This window comes from Ranitomeya imitator, chromosome 1 (assembly GCF_032444005.1).
Source record: "Ranitomeya imitator isolate aRanImi1 chromosome 1, aRanImi1.pri, whole genome shotgun sequence".
NCBI classification, from domain to species: domain Eukaryota; kingdom Metazoa; phylum Chordata; class Amphibia; order Anura; family Dendrobatidae; genus Ranitomeya; species Ranitomeya imitator.
Genome location: NC_091282.1, coordinates 888,388,053 through 888,408,918, shown reverse-complemented (window position 1 = coordinate 888,408,918; position 20,866 = coordinate 888,388,053). Strand labels below are relative to the sequence as shown.

General features: G+C 47.9%; 1 protein-coding gene across 1 annotated transcript in view; it reads left to right on the top strand.

Moving 5' to 3' along the window:
* Nucleotides 1–12,411: 12,411 nt before the first annotated feature.
* Nucleotides 12,412–20,866, top strand: part of GSR (glutathione-disulfide reductase) — a 40,651-nt gene continuing 32,196 nt past the window's right edge. The window contains exons 1-4 of the mRNA XM_069743149.1: nt 12,412–12,929; nt 17,029–17,055; nt 17,414–17,502; nt 19,492–19,561. Coding sequence (XP_069599250.1) covers nt 12,534–12,929; nt 17,029–17,055; nt 17,414–17,502; nt 19,492–19,561 — 582 coding nt within the window. The 5' untranslated portion in view covers nt 12,412–12,533. The remainder of the gene's footprint in view (nt 12,930–17,028; nt 17,056–17,413; nt 17,503–19,491; nt 19,562–20,866) is intronic.

Sequence of the window (20,866 nt, the reverse complement as noted above, 5' to 3'; positions counted from 1 at the left end):
GTGTGCGCATTACTGTGTGACAAAGTGAACATGTAGGTCATGCTTGGCCTGCATTGGTAAATCAGAGTGGGCCCTGTGGAGATCCCCTTGTAGCGCCTGTCAGTAAGAAGGGGTTTCTCAGCGTCCCATCTGTAAGCCAGGGTAGCTGTAATGTGTATGGGCGGCTCCCTCCATTTTCCATTTTTTGGGTGGGGTAGAAAAACTGCAGCAACTCTCATCCACATACTGTGGGGAAGGTCAAGGTAGAAATTGAGATATAGTGCAGACTTTAAAACCTCACCATGTCACGTTCTGTTGCAGATCAGTAGCAAATTTACTCTAAGAAGTTCTTTGGTGAAGGCAGAAGGCCCGGTTCATCAAGGCAGACATTGTTCACACAGTTCTAGGCGAGGAGTCATGCTAGTCATGAAGAAGCGCGCACCCTTCACGAATCGGGAGTGTCAGACGAGTGGCACACTTTGCCATAAATTCTACTCCCGACACAGCTCTTCATAAATTTGACAAGCTGCAGTCACAACACCCCTGTTCTGCCCCAGCTCCTTCCATTTTGTCAAAGCTGGGCGAAAATGACGCAAGAATGCCAAATTTTAGGGCATCCTTGAGTTGCACCAAAATGATGTGATTTCTCAAAGCTTTCTATGCCAGAATACTGCTGTAAAAGCTTTGATGAATTTGGCCTAAAGTCTGCAACGAATCACATTTACTGTGGATTATCCACAGGCACTATTGTGGCTGGTTCTCCGCACAGTATCCTGCACATGACTTCTCGTCCCACTGCGATGGTCACATAGAATGAGAATCGCTGGACGCAGGTTGTACCGCCACTGCCCATGGACCAGACATGGACTGAAGTACATGGACAGCACAATGATCCATATAATATTTGAAGCTATTCACACATCCAATTAATCACGCAGATCTGTGGTAGGTATGGAAAAAAACGTCAGATGTTCCATACCTAGTCTGACTTCGGATTCATGTGATAAGGTCCTCAATAACACCGAACAGCACACGGATGCCGCCCATGTGCCCTCTGTTGTGCACAAACTGGTTTTAGGAGACATTTCTTAAACTCCCTTTTTTCGTTTTCTTATGGAAAAACAAAAAAGGATGTAAAAATTGGGTCTGAGATTGGTCCAAGAAAACGACTGACAGCACAGGAATGCCATCCGGGTGCAGTTTTTCTTAGTGCTTTAACTTCAGGGCGCTTGACAAACCTCGGCACAGCAGTCTGGCTTCCTATTTTCTCAGTGGCAACTCCCAAAATTTCTGTTAGGTCAGTTTCACACGTCTATTAAAGAATAGTGATGAGCAAATATACTCGTTATTCGAGATTTCTCGAGCATGCTCAGGTGTCCTCCGAGTATTTTGTAGTGCTTGGAGATTTAGTTTTTTCCATCATACATGACGGCACCACGAGAGAGGGGATCCGCCCATCAAGGACAGGAAACCTTCAAGATAAAAGGGGCGGCTCCTCTCTCCACATAAGTTGGTTTCCTGTCCTTGACGGGGAACCCTCAAGATGGAAGACATCTGATGAAGATTGAAGAGGATGCCGGGATCTGGGTCGGGTGGATTTGGGCAGGCGATGTCTGCTGCACCCGTCACCAGGTACCCGTAGTCGCCTCGGGGGTCAATGTATACCATGCCCCCCTGAGCGAAGCATGGCCACAGCCCGCGAGGCGAATGCCCGGGTGAAGTTGGAGCCTCGGAGGCCTTCCCTTTTACCAAAAAAAAAAAAAATCCACCTGCCAATTGTCCTCGGAGGTCACAAAGGTGCTCCCTCCCTGTTGACTATGGTGGCCATGCAGCCTGTGAGACACATCGGTGCCCAGGCTAGGTAAGGCTCCTTGGAGGTTTTATGCCATCCCTGTTGAGCACTCCAGATGGTCCCCCAGCCCACCCCCTCCCCTTCCCCCCTCTCCTTCCTTCCTGGATCGGTACCTGAGACAAGCGGAGAGGTGTGGAGCGGTATCTGACAGCATGGATCTGGAGGTGAGCGTGGCGTGTCGGATGGAGGGGACACTGCAGAGTTTCCTGCCTGGCCGGCGCCATGATTCCAGGAGGCGGCCGCGCGTGCGCACATCGCTGGGCAGCAGCGCTCGGAACGTTTGTGCAGGGCACTGGGGCAGGAGGACAGGAATCTTCGGCGTGCACCGGAAGTAAGGGCCGGATGCGCGCCTGGAAGGTGAGTGCATGGACGCTGGAGGGCGACAGAGCAGCGCGCACAGGAAGTAAGTGCAGGGTGCACGCGCAGAACCCAGCGGTGGCACTTGGGTCAGAGGCAGGATCAACCAGGTGAATGATTAAGAGCGCGCCCCGGAAGTGGTGCCAGGGGCACGCTTTGTTTATACAGCAATGGGGTCAGAGGCAGGATCAACCAGGTGAATGATTAAGAGCGCGCCCCGGAAGTGGTGCCAGGGGCACGCTTTGTTTATACAGCAGCATTGCGCTAGCGGTGGCAGATGCAGGATCAACCAGGTGTTTGATTGATTACATGCACGGAGGTGGTGCAGGCACGATCAGCCAGGTAGTTAATTGGATTAAATACACCTGGTGCTGAGCAGCCAATAAAGGCAGGATCAACCAGGTGATTCATTAAAAAAAAAAAAAAGTGAATCTATTTAAACGAGCTAGAAGTGCTGCCCTGCGTCACTAAAACCAGGTCAGGTTGAAGGTGACTACTCTTGTTGTGTGCTGGTGTGTATAATGGAGAGTTTCTCGCCAGAGCTGAGGAAGATCAGGGAAGACAAGGCCAGAGTGATCGTGATAGCGCCCTTCTGGCCGAAAAGACCGTGGTTCTACTGGCTGAGAGTGATGTCAGTGACGGACCCGTGGGTTCTCCCGGAAGACCAGGACCTTCTAACTCTGGGTCCCTTCAACCACCCGCAGAACTCCAGGCTTCATTTCACAGCCTGGCATTTGAGCGGTCGTTACTAGAGAAAGAAGGGTTCTCAGCTGGGTTAATATCCACCTTGCTCAGCAGCAGAAAACCAGTAACGACCAAGATCTATGGGAGGATATGGAAGAAATTCCTGTCCAGCTCAGGGCCAATACGGGAAGGGGAGGTCCCGATAGTGGCAATACTGGAGTTCCTGCAGAAGGGCTTAGATCTGGGGTTAGCTGTTAGTACCCTCAAAGTACACATTTCAGCCTTAGCAGCCCTATTCAACTGTGACCTGGCAAGTAATAGGTGGGTGGTGAGGTTTATCCGAGCCTGTAGTAGAGCTGACTCTGTCCCATCTCCTACTCCTCCACCATGGGATCTAAATCTAGTGTTAACTGCCCTGACGGAAAGCCCCTTTGAGCCGTTAAATACAACTTCTGATAAAATACTAACATTAAAAACAGCTTTGTTAGTGGCACTTACGTCGGCCCGTAGGGTGGGGGATTTACACGCGTTGTCAGCTGACCCCCCTTACACACAAATTATGGACGATAGGGTTGTATTAAAATTAGATCCGGCATATCTCCCCAAAGTGGTATCGAGATTCCATAGAGCTCAGGATATAACCCTACCCTCTTTCTGTCCCAATCCCAGTAACAAAAAAGAGGAGAGACTCCATTGCCTAGACGTTAGGAGATGTATCCTACAGTATCTAGAGGTGACTAAATCCTGGAGGAAACAGAGGGCTTTATTTGTGTCATTCCAGGGGTCAAGGAAGGGCCTTAAAGCCTCAAAACAGACTATAGCTAGATGGGTGAGAGAGGCCATTATTCTAGCATATAGTAGTGCAGGCAGGGTTGTTCCACAGGGTCTGAAAGCCCACTCCACGAGGGCCATGGCAACGTCGTGGGCGGAGAGAGCAGATGCTACCATCGACCAAATCTGTAAGGCGGCCACTTGGTCCTCTCCGTCTACATTTTTTAAACATTATAGACTAGACCTATCTGCTACCTCTGATCTCACCTTTGGGAGAAGAGTGTTACAAGCAATGATCCCTCCCTAGAAGAGAATACAAATCTCTGTAACTCTCTCGTGGTGCCGTCATGTATGATGGAAAAACACGGGTATTACATACCTGGTAATGTGTTTTTTCATGAGACATGACGGCACCCTTATATTCCCACCCTTTTGATCACGTCATTAGTTGGGTGCATTATTAGCATTATTTGTATTATACACTCCCTGGGGTATTGGTGAATAGAACCGTATAGGATGTATTATTTATGTGTACACTAACCAGCGGAGTTCCTCTCGTACTCTGTAAAACAACTGATGTGGAGAGAGGAGCCGCCCCTTTTATCTTGAAGGTTTCCTGTCCTTGATGGGCGGATCCCCTCTCTCGTGGTGCCGTCATGTCTCATGAAAAAACACATTACCAGGTATGTAATACCCGTGTTTTCTTGCCGCAGCTGAATGATTTACATCTGTTATCCAGCATAAGTACATGTGGGGGTTGCCTGGTTGCTAGGGAATCCCCCACATGTACTTATGCTGGCTAATAGCTGTAAATCATTCAGCTGCGGCAAGAAAAACTAAATCTCCGAGCACTAAAAAATACACGGAGGACACCCGAGCATGCTCGAGAAATCTCGAGTAACGAGTATATTTGCTCATCGCTATTAAAGAAATGTCCAAGTATGGACCATGATGCACAGACTGGCCGCTGTTCTCCTGACCCAAACTCAGCAGCCTCATGTATGCCAAGGAGAATTGTAGGTTCGGGTCAGGAGACCCACGGCCATTCAGTACCTGGATGTGTGAAATGGCCTCTTCTAAGCGACAGTGGTCTATATAGTGGTCTCCCCTCTCTCCATCTGCTTCTCACCTTTTATCTCTATCCTCCTCTTTTGGCCTCTCGCAGCATACTAACTCTCCAACACATGAAGATGGAAACTCCCTTGACTTGGTCTTCTCCCGACTTTGCTCAGTGGATGATTTCACAAACTCCCCTCTCCCGCTCTCTGACCACAACCTTCTTTCATTCTCTATCAAGAACTGCCATCCCGCTCAGGTCACCCCCACTTTCCACACCTATAGAAACATACAGGCCATTAACACCCAGAAACTTATGAAGAACTTGCAGTCCTCATTGGCCCCTATTTCCTCCATCTCATGTCCTGATTCTGCATTGAAGCATTACAATGAAACCCTGCAAAGTGCTCTGGATGAAGCTGCTCCTCCTATACATAAAACAACTCGGCACAGACGGCAACAACCGTGGCACACGCTGCAAACACGTTTCCTGCAGCGGTGCTCCAGGTGCGCAGAACGTCTGTGGAGAAAATCTAATCTACCCGAAGATTTCATCCATTATAAGTTCATGCTAAAGACATACAATTCTGCCCTTCACCTCTCCAAACAAACCTACTTCAACACCCTCATCACCTCCCTGTCCAATAACCCTAAACGTCTCTTTGACACGTTCCAGTCCCTACTCAACCCAAGAGAGCAGGCCCCAACCACGGATCTCCGTGCTGACGATCTGGCCAATTACTTCAAAGAAAAAATTGACCACATTCGACAGGAAATCATCTCCCAATCTCTTCATACCATGCACTGTTCTCCCTCCCCCACTGCATCTAGTTCACTCTCTGACTTTGAAGCAGTTACAGAAGAAGAAGTAAGCAGGCTCCTTGCATCTTCTCGCCCGACCACTTGCACCAGTGACCCCATTCCGTCACATCTCCTCCAGTCCCTTTCCCCGGCTGTCACCTCTCACCTAACAAAAATATTCAACCTTTCCCTCACTTCCGGTATTTTTCCCTCCTCATTTAAGCATGCCATCATACATCCATTACTTAAAAAACCATCCCTCGATCAAAACTGTGCCGCTAATTATAGACCTGTCTCTAATCTTCCCTTCATCTCTAAACTCCTCGAACGCCTGGTCCACTCCCGTCTTACCCGCTATCTCTCAGATAACTCTCTTCTCGACCCTCTTCAATCTGGCTTCCGCTCTTTACACTCTACTGAAACTGCCCTCATTAAAGTCTCTAGTGACCTACTAACAGCTAAATCTAATGGTCACTACTCCATGCTAATTCTCTTGGATCTCTCTGCAGCATTCGACACTGTGGATCATCAGCTCCTCCTCACTATGCTCCGCTCCATCGGCCTCAAGGACACCGTTCTCTCCTGGTTCTCCTCCTATCTCTCTGACCGATCCTTCACTGTATGTTTTGCTGGTTCCTCCTCCTCTCACCTTCCCCTTACTGTTGGGGTTCCTCAAGGATCAGTCCTAGGCCCCCTACTCTTCTCGTTGTATACTGCCCCTATTGGACAAACAATCAGTAGATTTGGTTTCCAGTACCATCTCTATGCTGACGACACCCAATTATACACTTCTGCTCCCGATATCACACCGACCTTTTTAGAAAACACCAGTGATTGTCTTACCGCTGTCTCTAACATCATGTCCTCCCTTTATCTGAAACTAAACCTGTCAAAAACTGAACTCCTCGTGTTCTCTCCCTCTACTAACCTACCTTTGCCTGACATTGCCATCTCCGTGTGCTGTTCCACCATTACTCCAAAGCAACATGCCCGCTGCCTTGGGGTCATCCTTGATTCTGACCTTTCATTCACCCCCTACATCCGATCACTGGCTCGCTCTTCTTACCTGCATCTCAAAAACATTTCTAGAATTCGCCCTTTTCTTACTTTCGACTCTGCAAAAACTCTGTTTCACTTATTCATTCTCGTCTGGACTATTGTAACTCTCTACTAATCGGTCTCCCTCTTGCAAAACTCTCCCCGCTCCAATCTGTCCTGAATGCTGCAGCCAGGATCATATTCCTCACCAACCGTTACACCGATGCCTCTACCCTGTGCCAGTCATTACACTGGCTACCCATCCACTCCAGAATCCAGTACAAAACTACTACCCTCATCCACAAAGCACTCCATGGCTCAGCACCACCCTACATCTCCTCCCTGGTATCAGTCTACCACCCTACCCGTGCCCTCCGCTCCGCTAATGACCTCAGGTTAGCATCCTCAATAATCAGAACCTCCCACTCCCGTCTCCAAGACTTTACACGTGCTGCGCCGATTCTTTGGAATGCACTACCTAGGTTAATACGATTAATCCCCAATCCCCACAGTTTTAAGCGTGCCCTAAAAACTCATTTGTTCAGACTGGCCTACCGCCTCAATGCATTAACCTAACGATCCCTGTGTGGCCTATTTATAATAAAAAAAAAAAAAAAAGGTTCCTCGCATCATGTTCTCATACACTTTATGCAGTATTAGCCCTCTGTGTCTGTACTGCTACATACTTAGGCAGGTAACTGGTTCATGCAGCTTTACATGAACACCTGAGCCTTACACTATAGCTGGTCCGAATAACTAAAGCAATTGTTACCATCCACCTCTCGTGTCTCCCCTTTTCCCCATAGTTTGTAAGCTTGCGAGCAGGGCCCTCACTCCTCCTGGTATCTGTTTTGAACTGTATTTCTGTTATGCTGTAATGTCTATTGTCTGTACAAGTCCCCTCTATAATTTGTAAAGCGCTGCGGAATATGTTGGCGCTATATAAATAAAAATTATTATTATTATTATTATATAGCCCTTTCTCCGTTACTAACCACCCTGTTGGCACAACCGCCATAATCATCTGGTAGCAGCTACACACAGACACTGGACTTGGTCAGGCATGCATCGGTTCTGTATGGGGGGAGTGGAGAGAAGCCATTGCTATCAATGTATGGCATTCGCTTATCTCCAGGGTGAATAAAATGAACAGACATTTCCATCTAACCGCACAATCTTTATCTTTCACAACGTCATCGGTCAGGGAGGCCCTCGTAGATGGTCCACCAGTCTTGTTAACAGAAAAGGGAACCTGTTACCCCCAAAATCGAAGGTGAGCTAACCCCACCGGCATCAGGGGCTTATCTACAGCATTCTTTAATGCTATAGATAAGCCCCCGATGTATCCTAAAAGATGAGAAAAAGAGGTTAGATTATACTGACCCAGGGGCGGGCAGTCTGATCCGATGGGCGTCGCGGTCCGGTCCAGCGCCTCCCATCTTCTTACGATAACGTCCTCTTCTTGTCTTCACGCTGCGGCTCTGGCGCCTCTCTGACCTTTCCCGGTGCCTGCGCACTGCAGTACTTTGCTCTGTCCTCAACAGGGCAGACAAAGTACGCCTGCGCCGGAGCCGCGGGGTGAATACAAGAGGACGTCATCGTAAGATGGGAGGCACTGTACCGGACCGTGATGCCCATCGGACCAGACCGCCCCTGGGTGAGTATAATCTAACCTCTTTTTCTCATCTTTCAGGATACATCGGGGGCTTATCTACAGCATTACAGAATGCTGTAGATAAGCCCCTGATACTGGTGGGCTTAGCTCACCCTCGATTTTGGGGGCAACAGGTTCCCTTTAATGTGCATGGAGCTCTTTAAAGAGTATGTCTCCCCTTCTATCTTCAGGAGCGCACCGCTGTTCTGCCTCTCCGCTTCCTGTTTGGGATCTGTTGCATGGTCAGGCCACTGCTCCAAATGGTGGTCTCCCCCTTGCTGGGAATTGGGAAATTGCAATCTTGCTTGTGTTTGCCACAACTTTATTCCTCCTCCTCCAAACTTTCCAAATATCCATAAAGCAGGAGTGCATGGCCAGCGGTTGGTTTTATACACCCGTTACAATGGGACAGAGGGAAACACCTGAATTTGAAGCTTGAGGTTTGTCCCATTACGTGGCCATACAGTGCGTGTCTACTGACCCCATATATATGCAGCCAGGCGAGGAGAAGAGGACAGCTCCTCATACACAGTAGTCACCTGAACCCGCCAATGGGCCGGCTGGCCACCTAATGTGCATACACCTCTTCCTCCCCATGACACCTTACCAGGATATGCAAATTACCGTGCCTCTTCAGAGATGAGGAGGACTTGGCCTCTAGTGCCACCTAGTCAAGTCCTATTCCTCTCTGAAGAGGTAATTTGCATGTTTAATTTCTCAGTGGAGCATTGCAAGGCTTCGGGCTCGTTCACACTGGCATATAGCTCACGGCCCAATGTTATACTGCGGGGCAGTGCAGATCTGCAACACACGGCCCAATGTTATACTGCGGGGCAGTGCAGGTCTGCGACTGTTTCACCATTCAGCATAAGAAAACAATCAGCATGCTGAGAGTGGCTCCGCTATTCAGATCACACGCACCCATACAAGTTTATGTGCGCATGTGAAACATCTAACTGCACTCTGATGTCATCTGAGTGCAGTCCGATATATGCTCTCAGAGACAATGGAGAAGATGAAGAAATTTAGTTCTCCATCTTCTCACCTGTGATGTCATTCTCTCATGCGAGAAAATCGGATCACACTCAGATGAAACTGACATAGTTTAAGCCGAGTGTCATGAGCATAATTGGCCCGATTCTCTCAGCCCTTATAAGCCTCCTCACACTGACATGCCAGTCTCAAAGAGAAATATTACCACTTACTGTCACTGGACTTAGATGTCTGAGGAGATAAGGATCCGCAGTTTGCCTTCAAATGGCCAATTCCTCTGATCCCTCCGCTCCTATAGAGAACATATCATTTTATTTCTATAGCGCCAACATATTCCGCAGCACTTTTTAGAAGCTATATGGGAGTCGGAGTACTAGCCGCTAGCACCTCGCGGTAATGTCTGCATTTGGCCGCCATGAGATGTGTGTCCCACAGATATGACGGAGATGGCTCTCACAGTTGGGATGTTGGCAAACCCAGGAGTCCCGTTTGGTGACCGCTTTGAGCCCATATTCCGCCCGCAGTGCTTCTGGCCCGGGAATATGGGAGTTATGCTTCGTTAGATCTGTACGTGCGTTATGGGCTGCATTCACACTGCTTCTTGGGCTGAACCCTGTAAAATGGGATTCGCACACATGGGGCCCACTCGCTATAATGGCACAGACCCACTCGCTTTGAGCTCTATTACGGTAATGTCCGCCTTTTTGAGGTCGGCTGCGGCTTTTTTCTTTATGCCCGACGTGGCGGAAACAGAGGCCACACGGTACAGTGACCACGTCGGCTTCAGTCCATCACCACTGTGGCGGATGCGCCCGATTCCTGTCTCCCAGCTGGAGGCCCTGGTGAAGCCAATAATGTGCGGCAAAGACTCAATGTGAACACGGTCTTATTCTGCTGAAGTATGGGAATGTACGCGGCTCCGTTAATACGAAAGCCATTGGCGGTTGGCAGGTAATAACTGTGCCCTTGGTTGGTTAGGTGTCCTCTGGCACAGACCGTAACCAGGAATGGCAGCTCTAGTCATTATGTGTCAGGGCGCACACATGGGAGACAGAGCCAGGAGTGTAATCCCGGGAGTGCCACCCCGGCCAGCAGCAGCCAGTCACTGTGACTATTATGTGTCAGGGCGCACACATGGGAGACAGAGCCAGGAGTGTAATCCCGGGAGTGCCACCCCGGCCAGCAGCAGCCAGTCACTGTGACTATTATGTGTCAGGGCGCACACATGGGAGACAGAGCCAGGAGTGTAATCCCGGGAGTGCCACCCGGCCAGCAGCAGCCAGTCACTGTGACTATTATGTGTCAGGGCGCACACATGGGAGACAGAGCCAGGAGTGTAATCCCGGGAGTGCCACCCGGCCAGCAGCAGCCAGTCACGGTGACTATTATGTGTCAGGGCGCACACATGGGAGACAGAGCCAGGAGTGTAATCCCGGGAGTGCCACCCCGGCCAGCAGCAGCCAGTCACTGTGACTATTATGTGTCAGGGCGCACACATGGGAGACAGAGCCAGGAGTGTAATCCCGGGAGTGCCACCCGGCCAGCAGCAGCCAGTCCCTGTGACTATTATGTGTCAGGGCGCACACATGGGAGACAGAGCCAGGAGTGTAATCCCGGGAGTGCCACCCGGCCAGCAGCAGCCAGTCACGGTGACTATTATGTGTCAGGGCGCACACATGGGAGACAGAGCCAGGAGTGTAATCCCGGGAGTGCCACCCCGGCCAGCAGCAGCCAGTCACTGTGACTATTATGTGTCAGGGCGCACACATGGGAGACAGAGCCAGGAGTGTAATCCCGGGAGTGCCACCCCGGCCAGCAGCAGCCAGTCACTGTGACTATTATGTGTCAGGGCGCACACATGGGAGACAGAGCCAGGAGTGTAATCCCGGGAGTGCCACCCGGCCAGCAGCAGCCAGTCACTGTGACTATTATGTGTCAGGGCGCACACATGGGAGACAGAGCCAGGAGTGTAATCCCGGGAGTGCCACCCGGCCAGCAGCAGCCAGTCACGGTGACTATTATGTGTCAGGGCGCACACATGGGAGACAGAGCCAGGAGTGTAATCCCGGGAGTGCCACCCCGGCCAGCAGCAGCCAGTCACTGTGACTATTATGTGTCAGGGCGCACACATGGGAGACAGAGCCAGGAGTGTAATCCCGGGAGTGCCACCCGGCCAGCAGCAGCCAGTCCCTGTGACTATTATGTGTCAGGGCGCACACATGGGAGACAGAGCCAGGAGTGTAATCCCGGGAGTGCCACCCGGCCAGCAGCAGCCAGTCACGGTGACTATTATGTGTCAGGGCGCACACATGGGAGACAGAGCCAGGAGTGTAATCCCGGGAGTGCCACCCCGGCCAGCAGCAGCCAGTCACTGTGACTATTATGTGTCAGGGCGCACACATGGGAGACAGAGCCAGGAGTGTAATCCCGGGAGTGCCACCCGGCCAGCAGCAGCCAGTCCCTGTGACTATTATGTGTCAGGGCGCACACATGGGAGACAGAGCCAGGAGTGTAATCCCGGGAGTGCCACCCGGCCAGCAGCAGCCAGTCACGGTGACTATTATGTGTCAGGGCGCACACATGGGAGACAGAGCCAGGAGTGTAATCCCGGGAGTGCCACCCCGGCCAGCAGCAGCCAGTCACTGTGACTATTATGTGTCAGGGTGCCCACATGGGAGACAGAGCCAGGAGTGTAATCCCGGGAGTGCCACCCGGCCAGCAGCAGCCAGTCACTGTGACTATTATGTGTCAGGGCGCACACATGGGAGACAGAGCCAGGAGTGTAATCCCGGGAGTGCCACCCCGGCCAGCAGCAGCCAGTCCCTGTGACTATTATGTGTCAGGGCGCACACATGGGAGACAGAGCCAGGAGTGTAATCCCGGGAGTGCCACCCCGGCCAGCAGCAGCCAGTCACTGTGACTATTATGTGTCAGGGTGCCCACATGGGAGACAGAGCCAGGAGTGTAATCCCGGGAGTGCCACCCCGGCCAGCAGCAGCCAGTCACTGTGACTATTATGTGTCAGGGTGCCCACATGGGAGACAGAGCCAGGAGTGTAATCCCGGGAGTGCCACCCCGGCCAGCAGCAGCCAGTCACTGTGACTATTATGTGTCAGGGCGCACACATGGGAGACAGAGCCAGGAGTGTAATCCCGGGAGTGCCACCCCGGCCAGCAGCAGCCAGTCACTGTGACTATTATGTGTCAGGGTGCCCACATGGGAGACAGAGCCAGGAGTGTAATCCCGGGAGTGCCACCCGGCCAGCAGCAGCCAGTCACGGTGACTAAGCAGAGCTCGGCGTCACCTCCCCCGCCAGCAGCCGCTACATGTGCGCGGGACTTCCGCGTTATGGCATTAGTGCTCCGCAGCACCGTCCTGCTGTGCACACGGTCCCGGGGAAGCAGCCGCTCTGTGCCCGCTCACATCAGCCCCCGGACCCGCGGCTTCATCCCCAGCAGAAGCCTGCAGGCCGCCGCCGTCCTGTCAGCGCACCCCCGCCGCACTGCCTCCCCGCACAGCCGTGCCGGCTTCACCATGTCCCAGCCCTGCAGCACTCCCGAAGGCCCGGTGGGCGCCCAGGACGCGGGGGTTGTGAGCGGAAGTCACCCGAAACGGCGTCCGCACTGCTCGTTCGACTACCTGGTGATCGGAGGAGGCTCGGGAGGGCTGGCCAGTGCCCGCAGGGCTGCAGAGCTGGGCGCCAGGGCCGCCGTGGTGGAGAGCAACAAGCTGGGGGGCACCTGTGTGAGTATGGCCAGAAACCCACCGGCACCCATTAACCCCTTACCCCCGAGGGTGGTTTGCACGTTAATGACCGGGCCAATTATTACAATTCTGACCACTGTTCCTTTCTGAGGTTCTAACTCTGGAACGCTTCAATGGATCCCGCTGATTCTGTCACTGTTTTCTCGTGACATATTGTACTTCATGATAAAATGGTAACATTTCCTTGACATTACTTAAATTTATTTGCGAAAAAAACGAAAATTTGGTGAAAATTTCACAATTTTCCAACTTTGAATTTTCATGCCCTTAAATCACAGAGATATGTCACACAAAATACTTAATAAGTAATTTTGGAACCAACATTTTTTTTGTCAGGGAGTTAAGGGTTAAAAGTTGACCAGCAATTTCTCATTTTTACAACACCATTTTTTTAGGGACCACCTCACATTTGAAGTCACTTTGAGGGGTCTATATGATAGAAAATACCCAAGTGTGACACCATTCTAAAAACTGCACCCCTCAAGGTGCTCAAAACCACATTCAAGAAGTTTATTAACCCTTTACGTGCTTCACAGGAATTTTTGGAATGTTTAAATAAAAATGAACATTTTACTTTTTTTTTCACAAAAAATTTACTTCAGCTCCAATTTGTTTTATTTTCCCAAGGGTAACAGGAGAAAATGGACCCCAAACCTTGTTGTCCAATTTGTCCTGAGTACGCCGATACCCCATAAGTGGGGGAAAACCCTAGTTTTTGCATCACCACATTTTGAGAGCTATAATTTTTCCATATTTTGGTCCACAGAGTCATGTGAGGTCTTGTTTTTTGCGGGACGAGTTGACGTTTTTATTGGTAACATTTTCGGGCACGTGACAGTTTTTGATCGCTTTTTATTCCGATTTTTGTGAGGCAGAATGACCAAGAACCAGCTATTCATGAATTTCTTTTGGGGGAGGCGTTTATACCGTTCCGCGTTTGATAAAATTGATAAAGCAGTTTTATTCTTCGGGTCGGTAAGATTCCTTCCTCGTCCACATCCCTCCCTGCTGTCTTCTGTATATGTCCTAATAAAGTGGTGACTTTTTTACCTAGGTAAGTGCGCTCCATTCCTTTTTTGCTTTTTCTATGAACATTGTGCTCTTTTTTTTCTGGATGCAGCCCCCTATTGGTTTCAAAGGGATATCTTTATGGCAATAATATACAAGGTTGGACACTTTCAGGGGCCAGCTGATCGCAGCGGTGCGGAGGTGCATCTTTATTGTTTATACGCTAGTACTATTTGTTTCCTGCAGCAATAACATGATTGGTGGACAGTTTGTAACCGATCGGCTGTTAGCAGGTCCCGCAGCCACTGCAAGTACACATTGTTGGAGTCGGAAAAGCGTTGCTAGATAAATGAACTGTACCCTGACTGTCCTTGAATATTAACTTCTGGGTGTCAGACCCTCTGGTATCTAAGGATAAGTCATCAGTACCCCGGTTCTGGACATCCTCTTTAAGGCTATGTTCACATGCAGTGTTTTATTCTGCAGAAAGAAGCTGCATTTTACAGTATTTTCAAAAGCGATGTCAGAAATCTCATGCACGAGTTGTGTAGAGAGCTGCGGCGTTTCTTTAATCTGCAGCACTTCTCTTCTTTCAGCATTTTCCCCAACTAGAAAGCAATAGGAAAGAGCAAAATAATTTTTTACAGTTTTCGTTGCTGCATTTTTGCTGAATAGGGGTAAGTTCACACTGGGCGTTTTTGCTGCATTTTTTAATTTGCTAATTTTCAGCTGCTTTTTACAGTACCAGCAAAACCTATGAGAGTTCAGAAATCTCATGCACACACATTGGTTTTTGTGTGATCAGTATTTTGTGCTTTGCTGCGTTTTTTTTAACATAGAGCATGTCACTTCTTTCAGTGTTTTTTCAGCATTTTCCACCCATTGACTTGAATGGATGGTGAAGAAACGCTGCAAATACGCAGGTTGACTTCCCTTGCAGCGTATTTGCTGCAGAAAAGTCAAGGACAGCCAGATGTGACCTCACACTCAGCTCTACTGCATGGCAGGCTGCATGATGCGTCTATACAGCCTGTCATCCAGCAGAGCGGACCAGATCCCCATTCACTTGAATGGGGGGTCCGACATTACAGTGTGTGACACGCTGTCATGTGCATGATAGCGCGGCAAACACTGCTTCTGATTGGCAGGGAAATCCTCCCCTCCAGTCAGAGAACCGCACTTCCCACGCTGTCAGAAGACAGCGGGAGTGCTCAGCTGTGATCGGAGGTGTAAACTTCACCTCCGATCACTGGTGTCAGCTGATGGGACTACTGCTCCCATCATCTGACACCTACAGCCGCTAATTACAGTGACAGCAGGAGCGGCGGATGGGAGTTTTCATTTGCCTCTCCTGTGCTATAAAAAAAATAATTTATCTTTCCGTCAATATCGCCATATGAGGGCTTGTTTTTTGCAGGACAAGTTGTACTTTTGAACGACACCATTGGTTTTAGCATGTCGTGTACTATAAATGGGGGAAAAAAATTCCAAGTGCGGTGAAATTGCAAAAAAAAGTACAATCCCATGCGTGTTTTTTGTTTGGCTTTCTTGCTAGGTTCACTAAATGCTAAAACTGACCTGCCATTATGATTCTCCAGGTCATTACGAGTTCACAGACACCAAACACGTCTAGGTTACGCTTTATCTAAGTGCTTTAAAAAAAAAAACTGCGCAATTTTCCAATACCCGTAGCGTCTTCATTTTTTGTGATCTGGGGAGGGCTTATTTTTTGCGTGCCGAGCTGACGTTTTTAATTATACCAATTTTGGTGCAGATACTTTCTTTTGATCGCCCGATAATGCATTTTAGTGCAATGTCGCGGTGACCCAAAAAACAATTCTGGCATTTCAATTTTTTTTTTCTCGCTACGCTGTTTAGTGATCAGGTTATTGCTTTTTTTTTTTTTTTAATTGGGCGATTCTGAACGTGGCGATACCAAATATGTGTAGGTTTTTTTCTTTTGTTGTTTTTTTTATTTTGAATGGAGCGAAGAGGGGTGATTTGAACTTTTATATAATTTTTTTAGATCATTAGATCGCTCCTATGTAGTTGAATTACAGGCTTGCTATTAAATACCGCTGTCAGCGTTTGACTGCGGCATTTAACTAGTTAATAGCGGCGAGTGGATCACGATTCCAGCTGTTCAAAACGGGGTACCGACCTCCACAGTATTAGTACGGCGGAGGTCGGTAAGACGTTAATGAAATAAAACATCACACAGTTTTGCCATTTTATTATTCTGCCATTTCAAGCGAAGCCATCGGTCTTCTGTAATAAAAATAAAATAAAAAAGCAAAAGTATACACCCTTGTCCGTCGTAGTCCGATATAACGAGTGTCCCACGCAGTAACTGGGGGAGATAAAGCTTACACCCGGGAACGCTGCTAATGCGACCTCTCCCGGCTGTGAGCGACTGGGGAATGAATGAGACGGAGCCGGCGCAGGCTCAGTAACTAGCGGTGACGTCACCAAGCCTGCGCTCCCTCACTGCCTGACCCGAAGTAACCTCTGCACCGTGGGAAAATGCCAGGGAAGGGGTTACCACAGGTAATGTATCTATTCTGTCTTTTCTATCAATCTATCTATTCATTCCATCTGTCTACAGGAAGTTGTTTTTTGTTTCTCTATGCACTCTACTTTATTGGCATGCACAACAAAACGAGCAAAAAAAGCACCAAAAAGGCACCTAAACCTGCGTTTTTGGCGCAGCTTCTTTCCTGCCAAGATAATCAGGTTTTGCTGTAGGAAAAAAACGCAGCAAAAACGCCCTGTGTGAACTTACACTAACTTTATTAAACGTGTTCTAGAGAAATCACCCAAGTAATCGCACTAATACACCCAGCACAACCTGCATTTTGAACGCAGTGTTTGGCTGCAGATAAAACCGCTGCATGTGAACATAGTCTTTAAGCGCTGCGGAATATGTTGGCGTAATATAAATAAAAATTATTATTATTATATAGTCTAATGCTTTGTTCATTCACGCTGTCCTATATACCGGTCCTATGTGAAAGTATACCTGCATGTGTTGCTTCATTTTACTTCTTTTTTTTCTTTGTTCTCTCCCCAGGTTAATGTTGGTTGTGTCCCAAAAAAGGTAAGTGTGATTAGTTCAGTCCTAATGGTGCCAATGGGTAAAAGGGAGTAAGTTTCTGGCAGGGAGTACAGGGCGAGTGTTCACATACAGCGTGGCTAGTACCCCGGGGGCCCGGCTTGTTCATGTATTACATGGCCGGCTGCTGCGGGCGACATGTATGGCGCTTTGCAGACTACACAGGAGTTTCCTGAATCTTGTCATATGGTGATTCGTGGATGACTCTCTCCTCCTCAATTTATGGAAGGGGTTGTCCTCTGCTGGGACTGTGTGGTGGACCTTCAAGTCCATCTGTGCTATGATTTGTATTATTTTTCTGATACTCCTTTCTGAAATAGTGATATTCTTACATTCTCACCAGATTATGTGGAATGCAGCAATTCATTCGGAATACATACATGATCATGAAGATTATGGATTCCAAACGTCAGATGTAAAGTTTACCTGGAAGTAAGTGAAGCATGTTCCAGATAGACAAATTCCATTAGTCTGAAAAATGTGAAGGCTACTGTACATGGAAGCGGGTGAGTTTATATATACACACCAGTGCTATTAGCCGTATGCTCGTACTGTATGAAGAGAGGGGAGAAAACTACTGTACATGGAAACAGGTGAGTTTATATATACACACCAGTGCTATTAGCCGTATACTAGGGCTGTATGGAGAGAGGGGAGGAAGCTACTGTACATGGAAACAGGTGAGTTTATATATACACACCAGTGCTATTAGCCGTATACTAGGGCTGTATGGAGAGAGGGGAGGAAGCTACTGTACATGGAAGCGGGTGAGTTTATATATGCACACCAGTGCGATTAGCCATATGCTAGGGCTGTATGGAGAGAGGGGAGAAAGCTATTGTACATGGAAGCGGGTGAGTTTATATATGCACACCAGTGCTATTAGCCGTATGCTCGTACTGTGTGGAGAGAGGGGAGAAAGCTAGTGTACATGGAAGCGGGTGAGTTTATATATGCACACCAGTGCTATTAGCTGTATGCTCATACTGTATGGAGAGAGGGGAGAAAGCTACTGTACATGGAAGCTGGTGAGTTTATTCAGCTCTGGCAAAAAGTAAGAGACCACTGCAAAATGTTCAGTTTGTCTGATTTTTCTCTTTATAGGTATATTTTTGAGTAAAATGTAAATTGTTCTTTTAGTCTAAACTTCTGACAACATGTCTCTGAATTTCCAAGCAATAAATTTTGTATGGTCAAAATTAAAAAAACAAACAAAAAAAAGTGCTTTCAGACTTCGAATAATGCAAAGAAAATAAGTTCATAATCACTTAGAAACAGCAATACTAATGTTTTAACTCAGGAAGAGTTCAGAAATCAATATTTTGTGGAATAACCATGATTTTTAATCACAGCTTTCATGTGTCTTGGCATGCTTTCCACCAGTCTTTCAGACTGCTTCTGGCGCCAAAATGTAAGCAGTTCTTCTTTGTTTGATGGCTTGTGACTATCCATCATCCTCTTGATTATATTCCAGAGGTATTCAATGGGGTTGAGGTCTGGAGATTGGGCTGCCCATGACAGGGTTTTGATGTGGTGGTCTCTTTATTTTTGCCAGAGCTGTATATACACCCCAGTGCTGTTACCTGTATGCTATTACTGTATAGTGAGAGGGGAGAAAGCTGCTGTACATCAAAATGTGGGTGAGTTTGTATATGCACACCAGTGTTGTTAGATGTATGCTCGTACTCTGTGTAGAGAAGGGAGAAAGCTGCTGTACATGGAAGTGGGTGAGTTTATACATGCACACCAGTGCTATTAGCCATATGCTTATACTCTATGGAGAGAGGGGAGAAAGCTACTGTACATGTAAGTGGGTGAGTTTCTATATGCACACCAGTGCTATTAGCTGTATTCTCATACTGTATGGAGAGAAGGGAGAAAGCTACTGTACATGGAAGTGGGTGAGTTTATACATGCACACCAGTGCTGTTAGCCATATGCTTATACTCTATGGAGAGAGGGGAGAAAGCTGCTGTACATGTAAGTGGGTGAGTTTCTATATGCACACCAGTGCTATTAGCTATATTCTCATACTGTTTGGAGAGAGGTGAGAAAGCTACTTTCAGGCTGTCCTACTTATTAGAACTCCTGCTGATCTTTCACGCACATATGCATGCCTGCCGTCAGGGACCCTCTACCCACTCATGTGGACTTGAGTGGAGCTGGACAAGCCTTCTGACTTGTGTTTCTGATTCCATTGCTGGGTTCCTGGACTGTTGGTGACATATTATTAGTAATCCCCATAAATGAATGGTGACAATGCCTTTCACACTGTCTGACAGCCAGCATTGTCTAGAATTCCCTTTATTTGTAATAATTGATAACATTGCAATCTAGAGAATATATTTGCTTCATTTTAGCACAAGGGCTTAGTTCTTGCCTTGTCTTACATAAGCACATTGTGTTTTCTGATTTTCTCAGGGTTATAAAAGACAAAAGAGATGCATACGTGAGTCGCCTCAATGACATCTATCAAAATAACCTTAATAAGGTATATATGTTACATATTATTACAGTCCAGTATTAAGGCCTGATTCCGATATGCATGAAGCAAAATGTTAACAGTTCAGAAAATAGTATATGAAATTAACCCTCTTTTTCAGGATTCTTTACTTGAAATATGTTGAATATGCAGTACCAGCCAAAAGTCATCATTGTGATCAATTCGTGTATGTGTTACACGTCCAACAATCATATTGACCAAAGCATTTTTCTAGTTGATACTTAAGTTCCCCACGGATCCAATGACATTTTGTTTGAATCTGCCAGCATGCATTGGGGGTCTCAAATGGAACATTATCACTGAGTGTCCCTCAGTCGCCTGTTCTTCCTTTTAAACTGATTGTCATTAGTGATGGGACTAGTCTGTTCTGCTCTCTTGACTGTTCTAGTGCTCAGCGTTCTGACAGCGTGCTCTGCTCTAAAGCATCCCTAAACGCTTGCGAGGAGAATGCATTGAAATTGACCAAATATACTCAGTTTGTTCTCTTCCCTTGCCGCCATTCAGAGAGGCTTTGGAGAAAGGCACATTGCTAGGAAGAAGAGAGGACACACTTAGGGTATGTGCACACGTCCAGATTTTTAGCGTTTTTTTTTTGCGGAATTTCACCATAAAAACGCTATAAATCCGCTAAAAAACGCTAACATTATGCATCCTATCATTTAGAATGCATTTCGCATTTTTTGCGCAGATGTTAGCATTTTTTTCCGCAAAAAAAAACGCATACCTCAAAAAATCCGGACATGCTCTATCTTTTTGCGGATTTTTTGCGGATTTCCTATCAAAAAGGACATTCCGGAAAATAAAAAAAAAAAGGCAAAAAACGCGCAAATTCCGTGAGGAATCCGCGCAAATTCCGTGAGAAATCCGCACAAAAAAAGCACGCGGATTTCTGGCAGAATTCTCAGGATTTTGTCAGGAAAAAATCCTGACGTGTGCACATACCCTTAATAGTAGAGCAGTCAGGAGAGTAGAACAGACCAGGCCCGGGTCTCAGACTGTATCAGCGAGGCACACGAGCACTGCAGTGCCTGACACCAATGATCAAAGTAAAAATTATACATGTCCTACAGTGGAACTAAGGCCTCTGTCACACTTGCGTCGTGTGACGTACATCGCAATCCGTCGTTTTGGAAAAAAAACGGATCCTGCAAATGTGCCCGCAGGACTTGTATTGCTGACGGATCGCGACGTATGGCCATACGTCACGTCCGTTGTGCACTGGATTCATCGTGTTTTGGCGGACCGTCGGCACGAAAAAAACGTTCAATGTAATGTTTTTTCGTACATCGCCTC